At 39.6% G+C, this 19312-nt stretch overlaps 2 protein-coding genes across 2 annotated transcripts; one reads left to right on the top strand and one right to left on the bottom strand.

Annotated features, from left to right (window-relative positions):
* The first annotated feature begins 415 nt into the window (after window positions 1-415).
* Window positions 416-14517, top strand: LOC110716455 (protein unc-50 homolog). Its single transcript, XM_021895077.1, has 10 exons — window positions 416-809; window positions 3255-3322; window positions 9606-9631; window positions 10281-10371; window positions 11851-11946; window positions 13015-13083; window positions 13254-13312; window positions 13421-13543; window positions 13761-13832; window positions 13928-14517. The coding sequence occupies exons 1-10, from the start codon at window positions 720-722 to the stop codon at window positions 13990-13992; spliced, it is 759 nt and encodes a 252-aa protein (XP_021750769.1). The 5' UTR covers window positions 416-719; the 3' UTR covers window positions 13993-14517.
* Window positions 14518-15739: 1222 nt separating this feature from the next.
* LOC110716492 lies at window positions 15740-18904 on the bottom strand. Its single transcript, XM_021895127.1, has 6 exons — window positions 18757-18904; window positions 18487-18564; window positions 18319-18388; window positions 17341-17450; window positions 16451-16565; window positions 15740-16040 (listed from the first exon to the last, which is right to left on the bottom strand). Exons 2-6 carry the CDS (start codon window positions 18545-18547, stop codon window positions 15956-15958), a joined length of 441 nt encoding a protein of 146 aa, XP_021750819.1. The 5' UTR covers window positions 18548-18564; window positions 18757-18904; the 3' UTR covers window positions 15740-15955.
* Between the last annotated feature and the right edge of the window lie 408 nt (window positions 18905-19312).

Raw genomic sequence — 19312 nt, 5'->3', positions numbered from 1 at the left:
AAAACTATAACCAATTGAACTATCCCCCACTCTCAACTAAATCTTAAATAACCTTAAATGAACATTTATGCTTGAGCTATTAAAAACTTTAACCTTAAATTTCTATTAGTCAATAGAAAGAGTAGTCGTTAAAGATTTTGTTAGATTAATTAAATTTTTTTAATGATAATGCCATACAAAATCACACGCCAATTAATGTAATTATTGTTTTAAACAAATGAAAACAAGATTTAAACTCACAACCTTAAGTTTGCAAAGTAAAGTTTTAACCATTAAACCATTCAAATATTGAATAGTTGATGTTATTTTTTACTCGGTATGATGTAAAATATTATGGAGTACGCGTAATAACTAAACATTTCAAAATATATCGCCTTGGGTATCGCTCGGGACTAAAAACTAATGAAACAATTAAACAAAGAATTAGACAAAATTTGGTGATAATCAAATCTTCTGGAGTCTTGCTGTATAGTTTTTCGCAAACCCAAAAATTAAAACAAGAGTATCATCATCTACCTATCAATGGAGTACAGAAACAAAAGAGGAGAGAGAAAGTCATCCATGGAAGAAGACGCTTGATGAAGCTTTTCTTCTTCTCTCACCTCCTTTGCGACTAGCCCACTTCAACTGATCCCCACCTTATCACACTCTTTTTTGTACTTCTTAGAGAGAGAAAGTGAACACGCTGAAGAAGAGATCCTCAGATCGAAAGCTCGAAGATGTTGCCGACGACGTCAAAAGGGCGTTTGCCGTCCATTTCTCGGCAACCTAATCCCGTTTTCCCTCATTATCTCCGTCGAATTATCAAGGTAATTTTTTTTCTATTAATCCCTTCTTTTTTTTTGCTGTAATTGTTCAATTGCTTTGTAATTACGCTTGTTGATTCCTCTTTTGGATCTGGGTTTCTCTTCGTTTCATAGTTAATTTCGAATATGCAAATTGATCATTTGTGGGTTGTTTTAATTTTTTATTTATTTTGCTGTTGATCTAATTTTCAGTAATCTATATCGAATATGCTGATTATCTGGGTAATTTAGCTTTTAATTTCTGTAATTAGAAGGCTATGTTTGAATTCTTCTCTTTGGATCTGATGGAATTGGGATAAACTGCCAATTTTAGTAGGAAGTGTATCAGGCAATGCGGTCCATTTGATAGTATATTGTTGATGTTTATGGCAGTATTTGCTATAAAAATACAATATGACATTGTTTTCTTACTTGCACTTTTGAAATGGCGTCACTGCTTGTGTGATGATCCAAAATATTGTATTCACTTTGATATGAGTTGTGTAAACCAATTGCATTATACTGCATCGTCTTTGAGTTGCAAGGATCTGATAGGATTATTACTACTCTTGCTTGCTGGTTCTGGGTCGTAACTTAGTCGCTGTGAGAGGTCTAGTGAGGCTTTGGAGGTGGGACTGGAGTTGAGTTATGTGGATGATTGACGAGTTGATAGTATACATTGTGTTTTGAGTGTGTGGAGAGGATTGGAATCTGGAGTACTTTTCATCTTGGCAAGGACTGTATAATCTTCTAATGATTTTTATTTGAATGCCTTTAAGTTTTGTTTACGGGAAACAGGATGAGACGATCAGCCATCTAGGTGCACATTGATGAACTTTGGGTTGTGGCCTTTCCAAAATTCACGGTGGTTTAATTTGGATTGGAAAGGAGGCTACTGTGAGTATAAAGACTGATGCTTGGTCATCTTGATATAACCCATGGTTTTTAAGTTCACAGATCTGCAACAATAGCTGCTGTATCAGACAATTTTGTCAATTTTTGGAACTAAATTTACCTGAGTTTCAAGGACCCTTTTATGTATTGGTCAATACAAAGCCACAAAGCCAATTTGGGCTGATGCATCAACTGTAACCTTTTATGAACATTGCCTTAAGTATGCTATTGAGATGCAGTATTGTAACCACAGCCGAGAACCCTGTGATAGATATGAAAATTACCTGGGGTGATATTAATGTCATGAAACCAAAAGATAGAAGGGTGGTAATTTTACATGAGTTTGGTACAACATCGTTGTTCCATTGCAGAGCTTTCCAGGGGTGTTTTTTTTTGGAGATCATGATGCTAGTAAATTTGGATGGAGAGCTCTTACATAATTCAACTGTTTACTAACTTATTTGTTAGGTTGATGATTGAATATTTACATATCGAGGTGCTATCATGTCACAAGCTCAATCAGGATCATGACTTTTTGTTTTGAAGGGCTGTAAATGCAAATTCTAGGGATCAGAGGAGACAGGACTAAGGCGGTGCTTGAGGTGAATGTGGCTTACGCTGGTGATATTGATGGTTTATTTCGACTTTTGTTTTACTTAATCGTTTGAAAGACTAATAATTAAGAGAGATTTGCTTCAAGCATTGCACTTGAACCTTAGATGAAGTGTGGAACATTATTTGCTGGTGGAAATTAGTGCAATCATTTAAGAAGTTTTTCGTAGAAATTGATGCAACTATGCAAGGAATCATAGCTGAGCAAAGTGAAAGAATTGAATGTGTTCTTGGAGTAAAAGTTGAATCAGAACACTGCAATGAATAATCTTTTTGTAGCTTTTTCCTAGGATGTGCAAATTATGAGATTCCTCTTTCCTTAACAGCATGCTTTGACTGGCTCTTGCAGATGCGCCGTTTATATCTCTGACCAATACTTTTGCTGATGAGGGGGGGGGGGGGACTGGGTGAGGGGCGAGACTGGTTTTTTTTAGTTTGAGCTAGATTTAGATTTGACTATTAGCAAAATTCATTGGAATTCATATGATTCCTGCTTTCATCATTCTTGAAGAATCAAATCTGATTTATTGAGGTTAGTTCGAGATACTAGGGTGCTGTGTTGTTTGTTGGTTGATCTTTTGGTAGGAGGGAACCTGTGTTCCTCGTCCTCCAAGGAGGAAAGATTGTTGAACATGTCGCTCTACAGTTTTTTTTTTTTTTCATTTTATTTTTATATATACGAATAGAAGGGTTCACTATCATAGTTGTCCAGTATCTTTAATTGATGCACTAAATCACTGCCTTGCTTTATTATTGCTTGATGATGCTTTCCTGACAATAAGTATGGCTCAAATTCCCACATTGGCCATTGTATCTTTGTTGAATTTTACTTATCATAAAATTATGTGGATTTTACTCTGCTGGAATCTTGCTTGCACATATTTCTCTTCTATACGCAGGGGAAGGGAGTTCAGAAAGTATAAGCTCATCGTATGTTTTCTTTACTTTGCTGATTGCTTGCAGTGGCAACAAATGGATGTTGAATACACCTTCTGGCAAATGCTTTATCTGTGTACCTCACCAAAAGTAGTGTAAGTAATTGTTACCGTTTGCCTGAACTCTACTTTTACTATTGGTGGAATCATCTTTTGCATTGATGATGTGGGATTTTTCTGAAATTGTGTAAGGAGAGGAACAGGCCTAGCTTCTTTTTTATTTTATTAATCTAGCATTAACATTTTCACTTCTTATTACAAGGCCTATGATTGTGTAACACTCTAGTAGGTATTTACTTGTAATAAAACTTAGTGAAAGCAATAAAGATTGAATCTTGGGAAAGTTGGCAGCTTTTTGATTAATTGAAATGAGGTAACAAAACAGGGGGTAGCTTTAGGCTACTAATCTCTGGTTTAGCACCTTTAGGGTACCACTCTCTAGGTCTAGGTAATACAATGAACTTGGCTAACTCGCAAATCCTACCCTCCCTTTGTTTATATAGACATCCTGACAAAAGAAAGAACAAGACAAAAGTTGTTGTTGTTGTGGTAGCTGTCAAGAGTCCCTCACTGATTTGGTGGTGACTGTCCTACTGTCACATTCCTTGGCAGCCCGTCATTCTTTGACACAGCATCAATCATTGGCTCCTCATTCCTTAGCCGACCTTTCTTCCTTCGCACATAAGTCACCAGGCCACGATCCTTAGGGGTCAGAGCACTCGTTACATTCCCTCCCCCTAGAAGACTCACCTTGTCCTCAAGGTGGAAGGAGGGAAATCGTTCTGTGATGACAGCAGCTTCCTCCCAAGTAGCCTCTAATGCTGGCAGTTAGCACCTCCTTGACCTGCTGAGTGCTCTTGGACACCCTGATATCTAGAACTTGCTCAGGCTCTACAATCAATTCCAACTCCTCGGTTAGCTGACTGGGTATTGTGGGGTTCACCATTTGATTTCCAAGTGCTCGTTTCAGCTGAGAAACATGAAAAACCGGATGCACTTTACATGTACTCGGCAAGTCCAACTTATAAGCTACCAGCCCTATGCGTTCTATCACCAAAAATGGTCCATAAAAACGCGGTGATAGCTTCTCATTGGGTCATTTTGCGAGTGACTTTTGTCTATAGGGTTGAAGCTTCAAGTACACATAATCTCCCACTTGAAACTCTTCCTCCCTCCTTCTTAAATCCGCATTGGTCTTCATCCTTTGTTGTGCTCTCAGCAAATTCATGTTGAGGTCCTCAAGCACCCAATCCCGCTCTTGTAGCCACTCATCTAGGCTATCAACGGGTGTTTGCCCTTTGCCCACCTTAATTAGTCTTGGAGGATCTCTTCCATAGACCACTCGGAACGGAGTGAACCCAATTGACTCGTGGTGAGCCATAATATAGGCATACTCGGCCTAATGTAGCCACCTACCCCAAGATTTGGGCTGCCCATTCACAAAGCACCGTAAGTATGTTTCTAACGTTTTATTAACTATTTCGGTTTGTCCATCGGTTTGTGGGTGGTAGGCCGTACTTCTTTTGAGGTCGGTGCCTTGCAAATTGAATAGTTCTCGCCAAAATGTGCTCATAAAAATACGATATCGGTCCCACAATTGAGGTTGGGAACCCATGTAACCTTACAATCTCCTTCACAAAGGTGGTGGCTACCATCGCCGCACTATATGGGTGTTTCGAACCCACAAAATGCGCGTACTTGGAGAGCCGATTAACTACCACCAAGATGGAATCCATCCCCTTCGAGTTAGGAAGGCCTTCGATAAAATCCATTGAAATTTCTTCCCAAATAGCCTTTGGTATGGGAAGGGGTTGTAGTAAACCCGCGGGTTGCAATTGAGAGTGTTTGGATTGTTGGCAAGTGGAGCATTGCCGAGCATGTTCCCCTACATCCTCATCCCAATCCAATACCATTCCGCCGCCACTCTTAGATAGGTTTTAGTTTCACCTTGGTGTCCTCCAATGGGGCTATCATGGTACTCCCTCAATAACTTGGGAATTAAGGTGGAGGTCTAAGGAATAGCCACTCTTCCCTTGAACAAAAGTCTCTCACCTTCCAGAGCATAGCCCGCATATAACCTACGCCCCTGCTTCAGCTCTGCCGCAATCTTCCCCAATAGAGAATCGGCTTCTACCTCCTTCTCAACCACCCCCCAATCAATCCCTTGCACCGTGGTCATAGCCGCCAATTCCCCCACCTTGCCACCTCTCCTTGAGAGGGCATCGACCACCCGGTTGCTTGCCCCGGGCTTAAATTGGATTTCAAAGTCAAACCCCAATAATTTACGCAACCATTTTTGGTAGTCCACTCCCACTTCTCGTTGCTCCATAATATACTTCAAGCTTTGTTGATCCGTCCTCACCACAAAGTGCCGGCCTAGCAAGTAATGGCGCCACTTAACTACGGCAAGACAAATTGCCATCAATTCTTTCTCATAAGTCGCCTTGGCTCGTGACTTTGGCCCCAAGAGTTTGCTATAATAGGCTATGGGCCTTGAGTCTTGCATGAGAACCGCCCCTAGGCCATAGCCGGATGCATCGGCTTCCACCACAAAGAGCTTGCCAAAATTCGGCATTGTAAGGACCGGAGCCTTGACCATGGCTGCCTTAAGTGTTTCAAAGGCCTTAGTGGCTTCAATGGACCACCCAAAATTGTCTCTCTTCAATTGCTCGGTTAATGGCTTGGCCACTTGAGCATAGCCTTTAATGAACTTGCGGTAATAGCCGGTTAGCCCCAAAAAACCCCTCAATTCCTTCAAATTCTTGGGAGTTGGCCACTCAACCATGGCCTTGATCTTCTCCATATCCACGACAACCCCCTCTTGGGACACCACGTGGCCTAAATAAGCCACTCGTGGCTGCCCAAATTCACACTTTTTGAAATTCACCACCAAGCTATTTTCCTTGAGCACGGCTAACACCATTTTCATGTGTTCAAGATGAGTGTCCATGTTGGGGCTATAGATTAATATATCGTCAAAAAACACTAACACGAACCTCCTTAAATAGGGATGAAACACATCATTCATTAATGCTTGAAAAGTGGCAGGTGCATTAGTAAGCCCAAAGGGCATCACCAAAAACTCGTAGTGGCCTTCGTGGGTCCGGAAGGCCGTCTTCATCCCTCACCAAGATTTGATGGTAACCCGACTTAAGATCGAGTTTCGAGAAGATTACCGCTCCATGTAGTTCGTCCAAAAGCTCATCGATGATAGGGATTGGGTACTTATCGGGAATGGTTTCCCGATTCAAGGCACGGTAATCCACGCAAAAACGCCATGAACCGTCCTTTTTCCTAACCAACAAGACCGGACTCGAAAAGGGGCTCACCGATGGCTTAATAATTCCGGCCGCCAACATCTCCATAATCAATTTTTCAATTTCATCCTTTTGGAATTGCGGATACCGGTAAGGCCTAACGCTTACAGGATTGCTCCCTTCCTTCAACACGATGGCATGCTCGTGTCCCCTCCGTGGAGGCAGCCCCTTAGGGGTAGTAAACACCCCCTCGAACTGCCCAATAACCTCCTCCATCCAAGGTGGAACAACAGCCCCCGAGGTATCACCACCCTATCTTCTCGGCTGCACCTCCACTTGATTAACTTCCACCCATAATCCTCCTCCCTCATGCTGCAGTGCCCTTATCATAGTCCTCATGGACACCTTAGAACGCTCTAAAGCTGGGTTGCCCACCAAAGTCACCAATTTCTCACCCACCTTGAAACTCATAATGTGGGTCTTCCTATTGTGGGTGACGGAGCCAAGCTTCTCCAGCCACTCAATGCCCAAAATCAAATCGGCGCTACCCAACTTTAGCGGCAAGAAGTTGTCTACCACCACAAAACCACCCTTGAGCACCACCCTTACTCCTGCGCACCTTATCCTGCTCATTATCACATCACCGTTTCCGAGCGAAACCCAAAACTCACGGTCACCACTCACCGGAACTCCCACCTCCGCCACCAACACTTCGGAAATGAAGTTGTGGGTGGCGCCGGGATCCACCAATATTACCACCGGTTTAGGGCCAACTTTTCCCTCCAATTTCATAGTTTTAGGGCTCGAGATACCTACCAAGGAGCAAAGGGAGGCTCCGGCTGCCACCTCGTCATCGCTGGAGTCTGCTTCCGGTGGTTTGGACGGTCCGGCACCGGCATCTTCCCCTTCTCCTAGCAAGAGAACACTCAGCTCCTTGTTTTTGCAACGGTGCCCAACGCTCCAACGCTCGTCGGGCCTTTGGCCTTGCGCTCTTGGTGCTCAAAGTCAGATAGTCGCCGCGGCTCTCCAGATCTGGCCGTCGACGACGCGGTGGTCTTGGGAAAATTGACCGACGCCTGTGAGTCGGTGGGCGCCTTTGGCCACCCCTTAAAGGAGGATGCTTGCTGTATCGGGGTCCCATATGTGTTAATTAGCCCGGATCCGACTACCGATCTGGGTCCAGACGATCCAGATCCGCTTGCTACGGGTTTGCCTGACCCGAAAAAACTGGGTGTCTTTTTTGACCTGCTGAGCAAGTTTCGTTCTTCGACCCGGCTCGCAATCTCCATGGCTTGCTCCAAGTTGAACGGGTTCATTATTCGAACGTCGGCCTTAATCTCGTCCTTCAGCCCATTTATGAAGTGGCCTATCATGATTGTCTTAGGTATATCTTCCAGTGGTGCCGAAAGCTGGATGAAACGCTTGCGGTACTCAAGCACAGTGGTCTCTTGGCTAGCCGCCAGCCATTGTTCATGAAGGCTGCCGGCGTGAGTTGGTCGGAATTTGCGCAAGATTCTCGCTTTAAGGCTCTCCCAACTCGGAATCGGCCGTCTTCTGTTCTCCCACTGAAACCACCGTGGCGCGTCCCCTTCAATGGCCGACACCGCAGCCTGCAGCTCTGTTCCTCCGTGAGGCGGTAGTGCGTTAAATGCTTCTCCCCTTTAAGTATCCATCCGTCGGGGTCCGTTCCCTCAAACAAAGTCATATCTAGCTTTCTCGGCTTCCAATAGTGGTCGCCCCCGCCGTTCTGGTTGCGATTTCCTTGGCCATGGCCTAGCCCTTGTTCATGGTTTCTCTGATTCACCAAGTTTCGTAACTCCTCGAAAAATCGGGCTTAGTTCGTGGCGTTTGCGGCCGTCTGGGCTTCCTGTTGCTGCCTTAACAACTCGAACTGATTATCGAGCTTTTGGCTGGCTTCACTCAGTGAATTCTTGAGTGTTTCCTCTTGCGTTTTCATCGCCGCTTCCATTGCTTCTAGCCGTGCCTGAACTCCGGCCATTTGCTCGTCCAAATTATCACACCTCTGAGTCGCGGATGCCACCATGTTCCTTTTTTCTTCTTTTTTTTTTTTGAAAACAGAGTATGTAGTGGTGGTTTTCCGGCACCGGCAGGCGCAGGATCGCGGCTCAGATACCACTTGTAACACTTTAGTAGGTATTTACTTGTAATAAAACTTAGTGAAAGCAATAAAGATTGAATCTTGGGAAAGTTGGCAGCTTTTTGATTAATTGAAATGAGGTAACAAAACAGGGGGTAGCTTTAGGCTACTAATCTCTGGTTTAGCACCTTTAGGGTACCACTCTCTAGGTCTAGGTAATACAATGAACTTGGCTAACTCGCAAATCCTACCCTCCCTTTGTTTATATAGACATCCTGACAAAAGAAAGAACAAGACAAAAGTTGTTGTTGTTGTGGTAGCTGTCAAGAGTCCCTCACTGATTTGGTGGTGACTGTCCTACTGTCACATTCCTTGGCAGCCCGTCATTCTTTGACACAGCATCAATCATTGGCTCCTCATTCCTTAGCTGACCTTTCTTCCTTCGCACATAAGTCACCAGGCCACGATCCTTAGGGGTCAGAGCACTCGTTACAGATTGTAGCCAGAGGTCTACTCTTTTGGTTGTATAAGAAGGTGTTTATATTGATGCCCTTTGGTTCACCTGTTATTAGTGGCTTGTGTGTCAGTGCGTGTCTTTTGTAAATTTCGGGAGTGTATAGAAGTTGTGGTTGTAGGATGTTAGCCGTGTGGCGAGTAAGGGCACCTTTATACCGTATCTATTGACGTATTATGTCAATCATCTTTTGAAGGGATAACATGTTTTATTAAACTAAGAATATTTTATAATCCACTTTTCTACTCTTTATTATTTGGGGGTGCAGAATAATGGCTTGAATGCCTACACACTTAGTCAGTTTTACCTACCATCATCTTGCACCCTCATCAAAATATTATTAACTCTATGATCAACCAAGTTTGCGTTCATACTCTCTCTCTTATTTTGAACTAAGAAAATCAGCATAATAATGTAGTGTTATTAGGGTCTGACAGATCACATATGTATTGTGACAATTGTCTAACTGTGTGTTTTTTCTTTGGCATATCATATGGTTCAATTATGCAGCTATCAACACACTAAGTACCACAAACGTAAGTTTTTATTCTTTCCCTTTGCCATTTTCTCAAATATTCAAGAACGCAACAAAATTAGCTGTGTTGAGTTTAGAGTGGTTCTACTGATTTTGAGTTCTGATATTGCAAGATTGTCATGTGAATGTTTTCCTTGGTCTAGTTTGTAACTGTATAGCTTTTAAATTGATGATAGGGGCTATATATTTACACATGCCCTTTTTGGATGATTGGTCCCCATGAATGTTGCCTGAGCGACACGTAGCATGTCTTGTATGGGATGGGACATTTGTTGTTCGGTTTCATATCATTTGCAACATCATAGCTTAGTTGAAGAATTTGAATCTTTAATATCTTGGGCTTATATGTCCTATGTCCTGTTAAGTACGGGAAGAAACTATTTGATCCACCGAAATTTACTGTGCTTGCTGCAAAAACTACTCATATACCCTTTACATTTGCCAGTCCCAGCTTAACCTGCTGTCATCCTGTTCTGTGTATAACACAATCTTGTGAGTTGAGGATGATCTTGTCACTTTTTCAGTCAATATCTTCTTGAAATTTAAATTCTGTTTTGTATCTGAGTGGCAATTAAACTTCTGGAATGTAAGGTTGATTGCTCCAAAGGTTTTTTTTTTTCCCTGATTGTTTGCATTTCTTGTTTTTTCAGAAACCAAAAACCAATGGGCTCGTGATGATCCTGCTTTTGTTGTTATTTGCAGCCTTCTCTTAGTAGTTTCGACTTTGGCCTATTGTGCTGCGTAAGTCTCAAAAACTCTTAACTTCTATTTTTCTCTTGCCATTTAATTGTTTTATGCCACACAAAAATTTATGGGTGATTATGCGATTTAAAACATTAATATGTTGGCAAGTGAATTTAAGCTTTCAAGAGCATAGTATATGCACTATCTTAATGTGCTCTTCTTAATTAAGAATTTTAGAAAATATTGATGTGAGTTGCTTTGTCATGTGTGCTTCCAAAGAATACTTGCTCGGAGTATTTACTCTCCTAACAGTAGTACTTCGTTCATGAAAATATTAAGAAAATATTATTTTCCAAGCTTTGAAAGCCGAGCATTCTTTTGATGGTTGATACATAAACGATGATTATCTTTTCTGCCAAACATATGCTAGTTTATAATTTCCTTGGTCTAATAGTTTGGGTCTTTTTCTGACAATCATCAGGGTAATCTAGAAAAACTCTCATTTCTTTTCCCCCAAATGCTTACAGTAGTTACTAGTTACAAGGCGTACTTTAAAAATCGATCTTATATCTTTGGTCTTTTAAGAACTTCTGAAGAAATAGTGTATTGCATTGGCTTCACTTTTACCAAACAGAATTTACGTGTTTGATTATATGATTTTTCCCTTTCTGTCTAATAAGTAATGACTGCTGTACTAAGTAGAGGTTATGCAGAAAACATACACCTCTCTTTGGTATGAAGGTTTAGTTACCTTTTATCTGCAACTTTGTCTTTTCTTGTAAAAAGAGACTTTCACCTTCTGGAGACAACTTAGCGATTTTTATGGTTGTTGTGAAACATGAAATATTTTGTAACACAGATAAGGAGCTCTACCAGAATTGGCTTATTGTGCCGTGATAAAATCTATGCAAGAAGAGCAAATATAATCTGCATTAAAATAGTCATATAGAGAGGGTGGAGAGTATTGCTAATCTGCTTCACTGAATTAACTTTCAAGGACACAAATCTGTCATTGATGTTTTTAGAATTGTTTAGATGCTTAGATGCAACAGCTGATTTTCTGATAATTTGATCTTTTTTCCAGCCAAGCTCTGGGAAAGTATACCCTGCCTTTATACAGCTTATTACATCCGTGACTGTCAATAATGCACTGTCATTTTGTTGGATCTTGGAAGCATGTATCTTCACTGATCTAACTGAATCACTCAATAATACTGTTTCAGATAATTGTTGAAGGAGTTGTGGAACCATTGCTTGTACATTTTGAAAAGACACATCAATGTTCCAATTAAAGCATGTTCACTGTCTCTTACCTTGTTTTTTTGAACCTATATTGTATTTTGCCCCAATCACCTGTACCCCAACCCCATTATTTTCTGTCTAACAAAACCAAAGTTATGGTTTTGTCAACTCTTGACCTTCAAGATAAGATCACTATGGAAACAAAAATGTATGACCTTTCCTTAAGGTCTTTGCTATTGCTGGTATTGTCCAGTGCAAATTTTCTGACATTGCCTTTTATTGTATGGAATGCAGGTATGATCATAGCACAGGACATGCTGTTTACGTAGTTCTTTCAGTTTTGCTTTTTCATTTCATCATAACTGGAGCAGTGTTGGCAACCTGTTGTTGGTAAATCCACTCCCTTACCCCAATCCCCCTTCATTCCCAAAAAAAAAAGAAGTCCCTTCTTGCTCTATATCCTTGTGGAAATTTGCCGCTTTTCTTCCTATGCTAGTATGCTGTTGCTTCTCACTTGAATTGTTAAATAGGATGTTGTTGCTTGCTCAACTAAATGATTCCGAACTCTTGTATACTAAGCTATCATGATAAACCTGTGTGCATTAGATGGTATTTTTTTTATGATGAATGAATCATTGAGTGCTTGACTGTGTCTCAGTGGTGGGAACAATAAATGGAATCCTGTGTATTGGTTGATTTCCTGTATTTTAGCTTGGTAATTAGGGTATGCACCTGCCCTTTATATTACCTAGACGCTGATTTCTTAATTCTTTTTCTTGGATGAGCATATGATACTTGGCCAAACTTATGTATGTTGTCTGTGGGTTTTAAGTGGTGGACTCTCTTTAGTAGGTCTGTTCTCTAAATGACATCTACAAGTTTCTGTTTTTGATGAACGACGGTTTTTTTTTTTATTATTTTATTTATTTATTTATTTTTATTTTGTGTGTGTGTGTGTGTGGGGGGGGGGGGGGTTTGGGTTTATATAATATATAGTGTACATGTTTTGACAGAAAATCTGTATATAGTTCCTATCTAAACCAGAAAAGACATTTTTACTAGATGCTGAATACTATTGTTATTGATGGGTTTATGGTAATTTTGTGAGCCAATGGTTACATGTTTTATAGCCAATGAGCCTGTAATTTTGAAATCTTAAGTAATACAAAGATGCAATTTCGTTTAGTACATGGCCTGCTGATTGCTAAGGTCCTTGTTGAATAGGTAAACTTAATCTGTTGTAAATTCTGCCTGGGATGAGTGGGATCCTTATACTATGCTATGACCCTGGGACAAATATTGATACTTGATCAAGGAGAACATATGATGAGAGTGGCTTAATAATGTGAAAGACATATTCTTTGATGATTCATTATGTCACTTTGTGTTTGTGATATGCTGGGTCTTTTAATCACGTCTTGTGAATATATTGATGCTGATTTTGCCTTGAATGTACAGGTTTCTTACAAATAATTACCTAAGAGAAGAGGCTCCGAATAGTTATGTGGTTGAACAGCGGGTAGAATGGTGAGTTTGGCTTCTGGATGTCTACTTGAGCAAATTATTATATCAATTAGAATGGCCTTTGTTCTTGTATATGCTGGGTATCATGAGGGGTTTCTCTCTCTTTACTTTTGATATTGCATTCTAAAAGCTTGTGATTGCGTTTGACTTGACTGTGTGATTTGGTATGCTAGGCTCTATGCATTTGATGTGCACTGCAATTCTTTCTTCCCGATGTTTGTTTTACTTTATGGTAAGTTTCTGTTCTTTCAGGTATTTGCATAAAACTTTGTTTTCAGTAACTAGAGACATTTATACAGGCTTACTACTGAATTTACATGGATTTTTTTTTTAATTGCAGTGATACATTACTTTTTGTCACCGCTGCTTCTTGCACATGGATTCATACCTGTTCTGTTGTCAAATTTGCTCTTCATGGCTGCTGTGTCATACTACCATTATCTCAACTTTCTAGGTTATGATGGTAAGACTTACATTTTTGATCTGGAAATTTTTATTTGGTTGGAAGGACAAGACGGGTTTAAAACTGTTGCTTCAAATCCATCATGGCTCAGAATGACTATATTTATCCATGTGCGAATAATTCCACAAGCCAATGGCAAATATTGTCATTTTAGAGTAGATATAGAGCTTATTTCAAGATTTTGTTTCTTTTTTACTAATCCTTTGTCGTAATGCAGTGTTACCCTTCCTGGAGAGGACAACCTTTTTCCTCTATCCTATCGGCGTTGTTCTAATCCTTTCTCCAATTTGTAAGTATGAGATATTGTTCCTTTATTAGTTGTAAAATTAGCTTTATTAATTACTGTCATGATTTTGTCTGATTCTTATTCTATTTGTTATGCAGTTATTCTTAGTGGCTTTAATCCCTCGAGATATATAATGAACATGTACTTCAGTATGCGACTATGATTCTGAGGTTGAAGCTTGTGATGTAAGCACATACAGTGACCCGGAAACGGTAGATGACAGTAGGCAAACAGGAGGTGCTATGAATGTCCCTTGAAGTATGAAGATTTTCCTGATGGTCATTTGTGGGAGCTTTTGAATTTTTTTTACCCTATACGGCCTATTCCCCCCTCCCCCCTCCCCCCTTCCTATTTCTACAGATTTTTTACCTTTAATTTTTTGGGGCAATGGGAAATAGGATGCCGAGGAAGGGAATTGGTGGATCTTGTCAAGAAAATGCTAAATGTAATGGTTCCGCTTATTCTTTTAACCTGTCCGCTCTAGTAGTTCCTTTGTTGAAAGAATTCCGCACTTTTACTAATGTAAACTTGGAAATGTGAAGGCAATTAGAGCTTTACAAGCAGTACATGCAAATAGAAAATGTCTTTGTTTCTTCTGTGTATGGGTGTATGGTAGTGTTTTTGTACATTTGAACCGAAATACAGGTTGCTTGTTTGTTAAATACGAATACACAAGTTTGTTCTTTTACTGGTCAAAATGTAGGATAAGGGTGTTGCTGTAATACACGACTATCTGAGTTCATTGCCACAGTGCTAATCTAAAGTCCCAATCCAAGAACCTTAGACATAAAATAACTTATTTACGTAAAATTTCAGGCTAATGAAGCCATGTTCTCAGAATAAAAAGCAAGAGAACAATTTTCTATTTGTTAGGTGTTTTAGAGCTGCTATGCCTCCCTCTCAGACACCTGAATTTTCCGAATTGTGACATGGAGCTAATGCAAGTTTCCATGATAAATTCCTAAGATCCAACTGTGTAAGGATCTGAGGACTTTCTGGTTGCAACCACCAGAAGAGTCTGTTTGGAGGTGGATTAGATTAGAGTCGCTAACCTACCAAAACTCCAACTTTAACACTGCAAAGAAGTGGGAGAGTCGAGAGTCCAGGAGGATTAAAACATCTCCAAAACCTGCAGAGTTCATAGATGGCATGTGATAACTTGAAAAGTCTGTCCAGAGGGGGGTGGGGTGGAGCAGACCAACCTGCATAAACTCACAATTCGGACTTGGAAGTGCATGAGGGCAAGAAGGAAAGGGATGCGAGGGAAATTTCTTCAGTTCCTCTCTTCCTGTATTATCTGTCTATTTGCTAGCCTGGAATGAGTTTCAATGGGATTCCAGTAAATGACTGCTCTTCAGTCCTTATCCCTATCATAATGCTATGGCTTAACAATTCTCCCGGAATGGCTCCCTAGCTTCACATATTTATAGTTGCTTGTGATATCCTGCTGCCTATGTTGAACTCACTGCCAGACACAATGTGCCAGCTCACTTTCCTAAAATCACTTAAGCTGAAGAACTGCTTTGTCCTGACGAGAAAATGTACCCAAGGCAGGAAGGACTAGCCAAATTTAGTCATATCCCTAATTTTCATGTTTGTTGCACACTTGCACAGCCACATACTCTGAATCTCTCTATCCAGGACTAATCCAGGCCTTCCCTCTTAAACTGCCCTGCTGTTTGCAGATTACTAGTGCTACATTTTGTTTACAAGATGACCTCTGCAATGCCGTTTTATTTCATCTAGCAACTAAGATGAAGTTGCTCTTTTCTTTTTTAAGAATATATATTTAAAAAAAAAAAAAAAAAAACCACAATTGTAAATTAAATTTATGTATTTGGTTCCTTGCAAGAAGAGTTAGGGACAAAATGAAAAAGGGAAATGGAACGGGGAAAAGGGAAAGAGGAAGGTAAGACAAAAAGAATAGCTTCCCTTAACAAAGAAAAAAATGCTTTACACTCTGTAGATAACTACTTGTAGTTTTCACAATTGGGAAACCTGTTTCCCATTCTTCCCAAACCAAATACAAGAAAATGGGAAATCACCTTTCTTGGAAAATGTTTTTCTCACTAATAAACCCTCTTAAAAGATGCTGGCATTTCTGCGCTCACCCTAACAATTTGAAGTCAAAAGCTCTTTCGACTTAGCTGAGTTGCAAACTGATCAGCAGTAGTCACAGCACACGATGCAGATCCTATTGAACCTTCATATCTGTGTAACATGATGAAAATTGAAGTTACATATGAGGAACATAAGGATTGCTATGCACAAACACACTTGAAAGTGCAGTGTGCATTCAAAATATGATCATCTACTTGACAGTATACTAGGAACAAACTATCATTAAATGTGAGGAACAAAAGAATTGCTATGCACAAACTCACTTGAAAGCTCACTTGAAAGTGCGATTTGCATTCTATGTATGATGATTTACTTGGCAGTATTCTAGGAACAAAGTGTTGTTAATTGTGAGGAACAAAAGAACTGCTATGTACAAACTCACTTGAATGTGCAATTTGCATTCTAAGTATGATTATGATCTAATTGGAAGTATTCTAGGAACACATTGTCTCCATAGTATGCAATAGGTATGAAAAGATAAATGAAATATTTACACTTACAGAGCTACCAAGAGAAATGCTGCTGTCTGCATCACCACGACACCTTCACCTGAGGGCTTTGCTGTGTTCATGCACCTTGCATGAAACCAGTTCTCATGAATTGAAGTTACCAAGTCTACAACAAAAAGTGTCAGGGGTTAAGAAGGAAAGGCCAAAACAGTAGTGTACTGGAAGCCGGTAACATTTAACAAAGGATTGCACTTCCACGACCTGATTTTGAAAGTCTTAACTTAATCCTTATTAATTTAAGAATAGTGACAGCTGGGTACTGAACCTCATTTTCACAACCTATAATATGCGACATATTTTCATTGATTTGAGGAGAAGATTACTCAATACATAGGCCTTGTTTGGCAAATGGTTGTTGGCGGTTGGCTGTTGGCTGGTTCACTTGGCTTGTTTGACCAGCTGGAATGTTTGGTTGTTTATATGGCTTTTGAAATTGGCTGTTTAAGCTGGCTGTTTATAAAAGTGTTTGGTAAATTAATTGTTGGTTGTTGGCTGTTTATTAGATAATTTGTGGGCCAAAAAGCCAAAAGCCAACAAAAAAGCTACTCAAAGCAGCTTTTTCATTTTGGCTTAAAAGCCAGCTTTTTTGCTGGCTAAAAAGTCAATTACCAAACACATTTTTTGGCTGTTTGACCGCCTAAAAAAGCCAAAAGCCAAAAGCTAACCAAAAAGCCACTAAAAAGCCAATTACCAAACATGGCCATAGTATTGTTTTTGAGGAAGTAGAACTTTTCATCATTGCTACAAAATTAAAGCTGCAATTCTGGAAATATTCATATAAAACAGCTGAAGCATACTATGTAGAAATAGATTAATAAAAACACTTCCGAACAATAGAAATAATTTTGTAGTCATAAGTTGAGAAAATGAGCACAACTCACATTCATTTGGTCCAAGGAGGAAGGTCTCAGTCTGCAAGTTGTTGCGTTTTACAAAGTTTACAAACTGACTTAGTTCAATAGGATCTGCTCTATATCCTTCTTGCTCTGCACTGCAAATGCCAAATCAACCATCAGCAAGCTAGATGGCTTTCAAAGTACAGCAATCAGAAGAAAAAAAAAATCTTAAGTGTACATTAATCTCCTTTATTGAGCTACTAGATAAACAGCACCATACAATTCAGATTTTGCACAGCTTAACAATGTTGGATGCAACAAAAAGCGGATGGCTGGCTGTTATGTGCCAGTGTAAAACTGTCAAAGCCATAATCTCTGATCAACACATATTTTATTCCTCTACCAATTTATCCCCAACCATGTTAGACAGAATTAGGCCCTATACAACCCTATTTAGAATTTTATTTATTTATTTTTTATTATTTTTTTTTTTTTTTGTTGGTTTAAATTGAAGTATCAACGATCAAGTCTTCCCACTCTATTGGAGGAGTATTGAATATGGAATATCCAACAGGGATGCTTGAGATTAAAAAAACAGTCCAAGCCAAATAACATAGCCCTTAAAACAAAGAATCTTTTATATGATCAAGTTAGGCAAAACAAAACTGTTTCCTTTTCAAATGATCCCAATGATACAAGAAACAATATAGTTACATAGTGATCATTTATATCAAGACAATTAAGAGATCAATGGCCAAATTAACTAACTATAACTTTGCCTCCATACTACGCTACTTATACTTGGGTACTCGTATCAGTCATGTCCCACATGGGTATATGTCCAAGTGCTCGACTTGGCCACTTTGTGAAAATACTTCATGATTTTGGCCAAAATTAAGTGTTAAAAGTATCATGTTGGGGATTCAACTACTTCTAATTGAGGTGAAGTGAAAAGTTAAATGCTTTCAACTATAAGATTCAAAACAAATGCAAAAATCATTGCAAAATAATAAAATGTCATACATGGTTGATAAGAGGCGTGAGGGTCCTGTAGGATCATAGTTTACAAGTAATGCAGCCTTTAAAGGTTGCCCTACAAATTGAAAAGCATAATCAACAAATTGTTCATGAATATTAATAAGAATTTAAATCAAAAACCAAATTCAAACCCAGAAAATCAATATTTCTAACCTGAACCTACATTATCAGGTGCCCATTTATCCCACAATCTATGAACAGCAGTCCAATCCATTCATAATCAAGTAGAAACTGCAAGAAGTAAAATTTCAAAACCACCCAATTAAAAGAAATCCAAAACCCATCTTAAACATTCAAATTTATGAAAAATTAAAATTGAATTCTTAATTTGACAATAAAGCTATAAACGATTTTTGGGTAGGTCAAAAACTCAAAATTATGAAATTTCACAAATTTAGTGAGAGAAAAGAGAAGGGAACTTACAGATAGTGAAGAAGAAATCCAAATCCAACACCGTTGATTATGTTTCCGGACAAAAGTCGGTGCCGGGTAGTGGGAGTTTCAAGCAAGAAGAGAAAGAGTTAAAGAGGGAATATAGGAGTAAAGTGCTTCATTGCTTTGGGCTAACAAACCCGGTTGTGCATGGGTCGGGTATTCGAACCAATATTTAGCAATCGAATTGGATATAAAATGTGTTGTAGATTAGGGGTGTACACCGGTCCAAAACCGGACCGGACCTGTTTGGAGCGGGGACCTGAATTGGGTAATTATGAGGACCGGGGACCGGACTTGAATTAACAGGTCCGGTTCCGGGCCAGACCTGAAAAATCAGGTCTGGTCCGGGTTTGGACCTGAATGGACCTGTTTTGTGTCTTTTTCGTTTTTTTTTAATAAAAAACCTGTTGGACCTGCATATGGACCTGTTTTGTGATTTTTAGACCTGTTGCATAATTTAATAATTACATACAAACCAAAATTATCAATTACAAAACTACATAAAGTCTATAAAGTCCCGATTCTCAAACACCAAAAATACAAA

This window comes from Chenopodium quinoa, unplaced genomic scaffold, assembly GCF_001683475.1.
Source record: "Chenopodium quinoa cultivar QQ74 unplaced genomic scaffold, ASM168347v1, whole genome shotgun sequence".
Classification (NCBI taxonomy): Eukaryota; Viridiplantae; Streptophyta; class Magnoliopsida; order Caryophyllales; family Amaranthaceae; genus Chenopodium; species Chenopodium quinoa.
This window is presented reverse-complemented; position numbering and strand designations above follow the sequence as displayed.

Excerpts from the sequence above, each read along its gene's own strand:
- LOC110716455 (XM_021895077.1), top strand. The coding sequence starts at position 720 with ATGTTGCCGACGACGTCAAAAGGGCGTTTGCCGTCCATTTCTCGGCAA. Across the intron at positions 810-3,254 it reads ATCTCCGTCGAATTATCAAG|TGGCAACAAATGGATGTTGA; the intron begins GTAATTTTTTTT and ends GATTGCTTGCAG. Across the intron at positions 13,313-13,420 it reads GATGTTTGTTTTACTTTATG|TGATACATTACTTTTTGTCA; the intron begins GTAAGTTTCTGT and ends TTTTAATTGCAG.
- LOC110716492 (XM_021895127.1), bottom strand. The coding sequence starts at position 18,547 with ATGGATTGGACTGCTGTTCATAGATTGTGGGATAAATGGGCACCTGAT. Across the intron at positions 16,566-17,340 it reads CCTCCTTGGACCAAATGAAT|ACTTGGTAACTTCAATTCAT; the intron begins GTGAGTTGTGCT and ends TTTTTGTTGTAG. Across the intron at positions 16,041-16,450 it reads GCATTTCTCTTGGTAGCTCT|ATATGAAGGTTCAATAGGAT; the intron begins GTAAGTGTAAAT and ends CATGTTACACAG.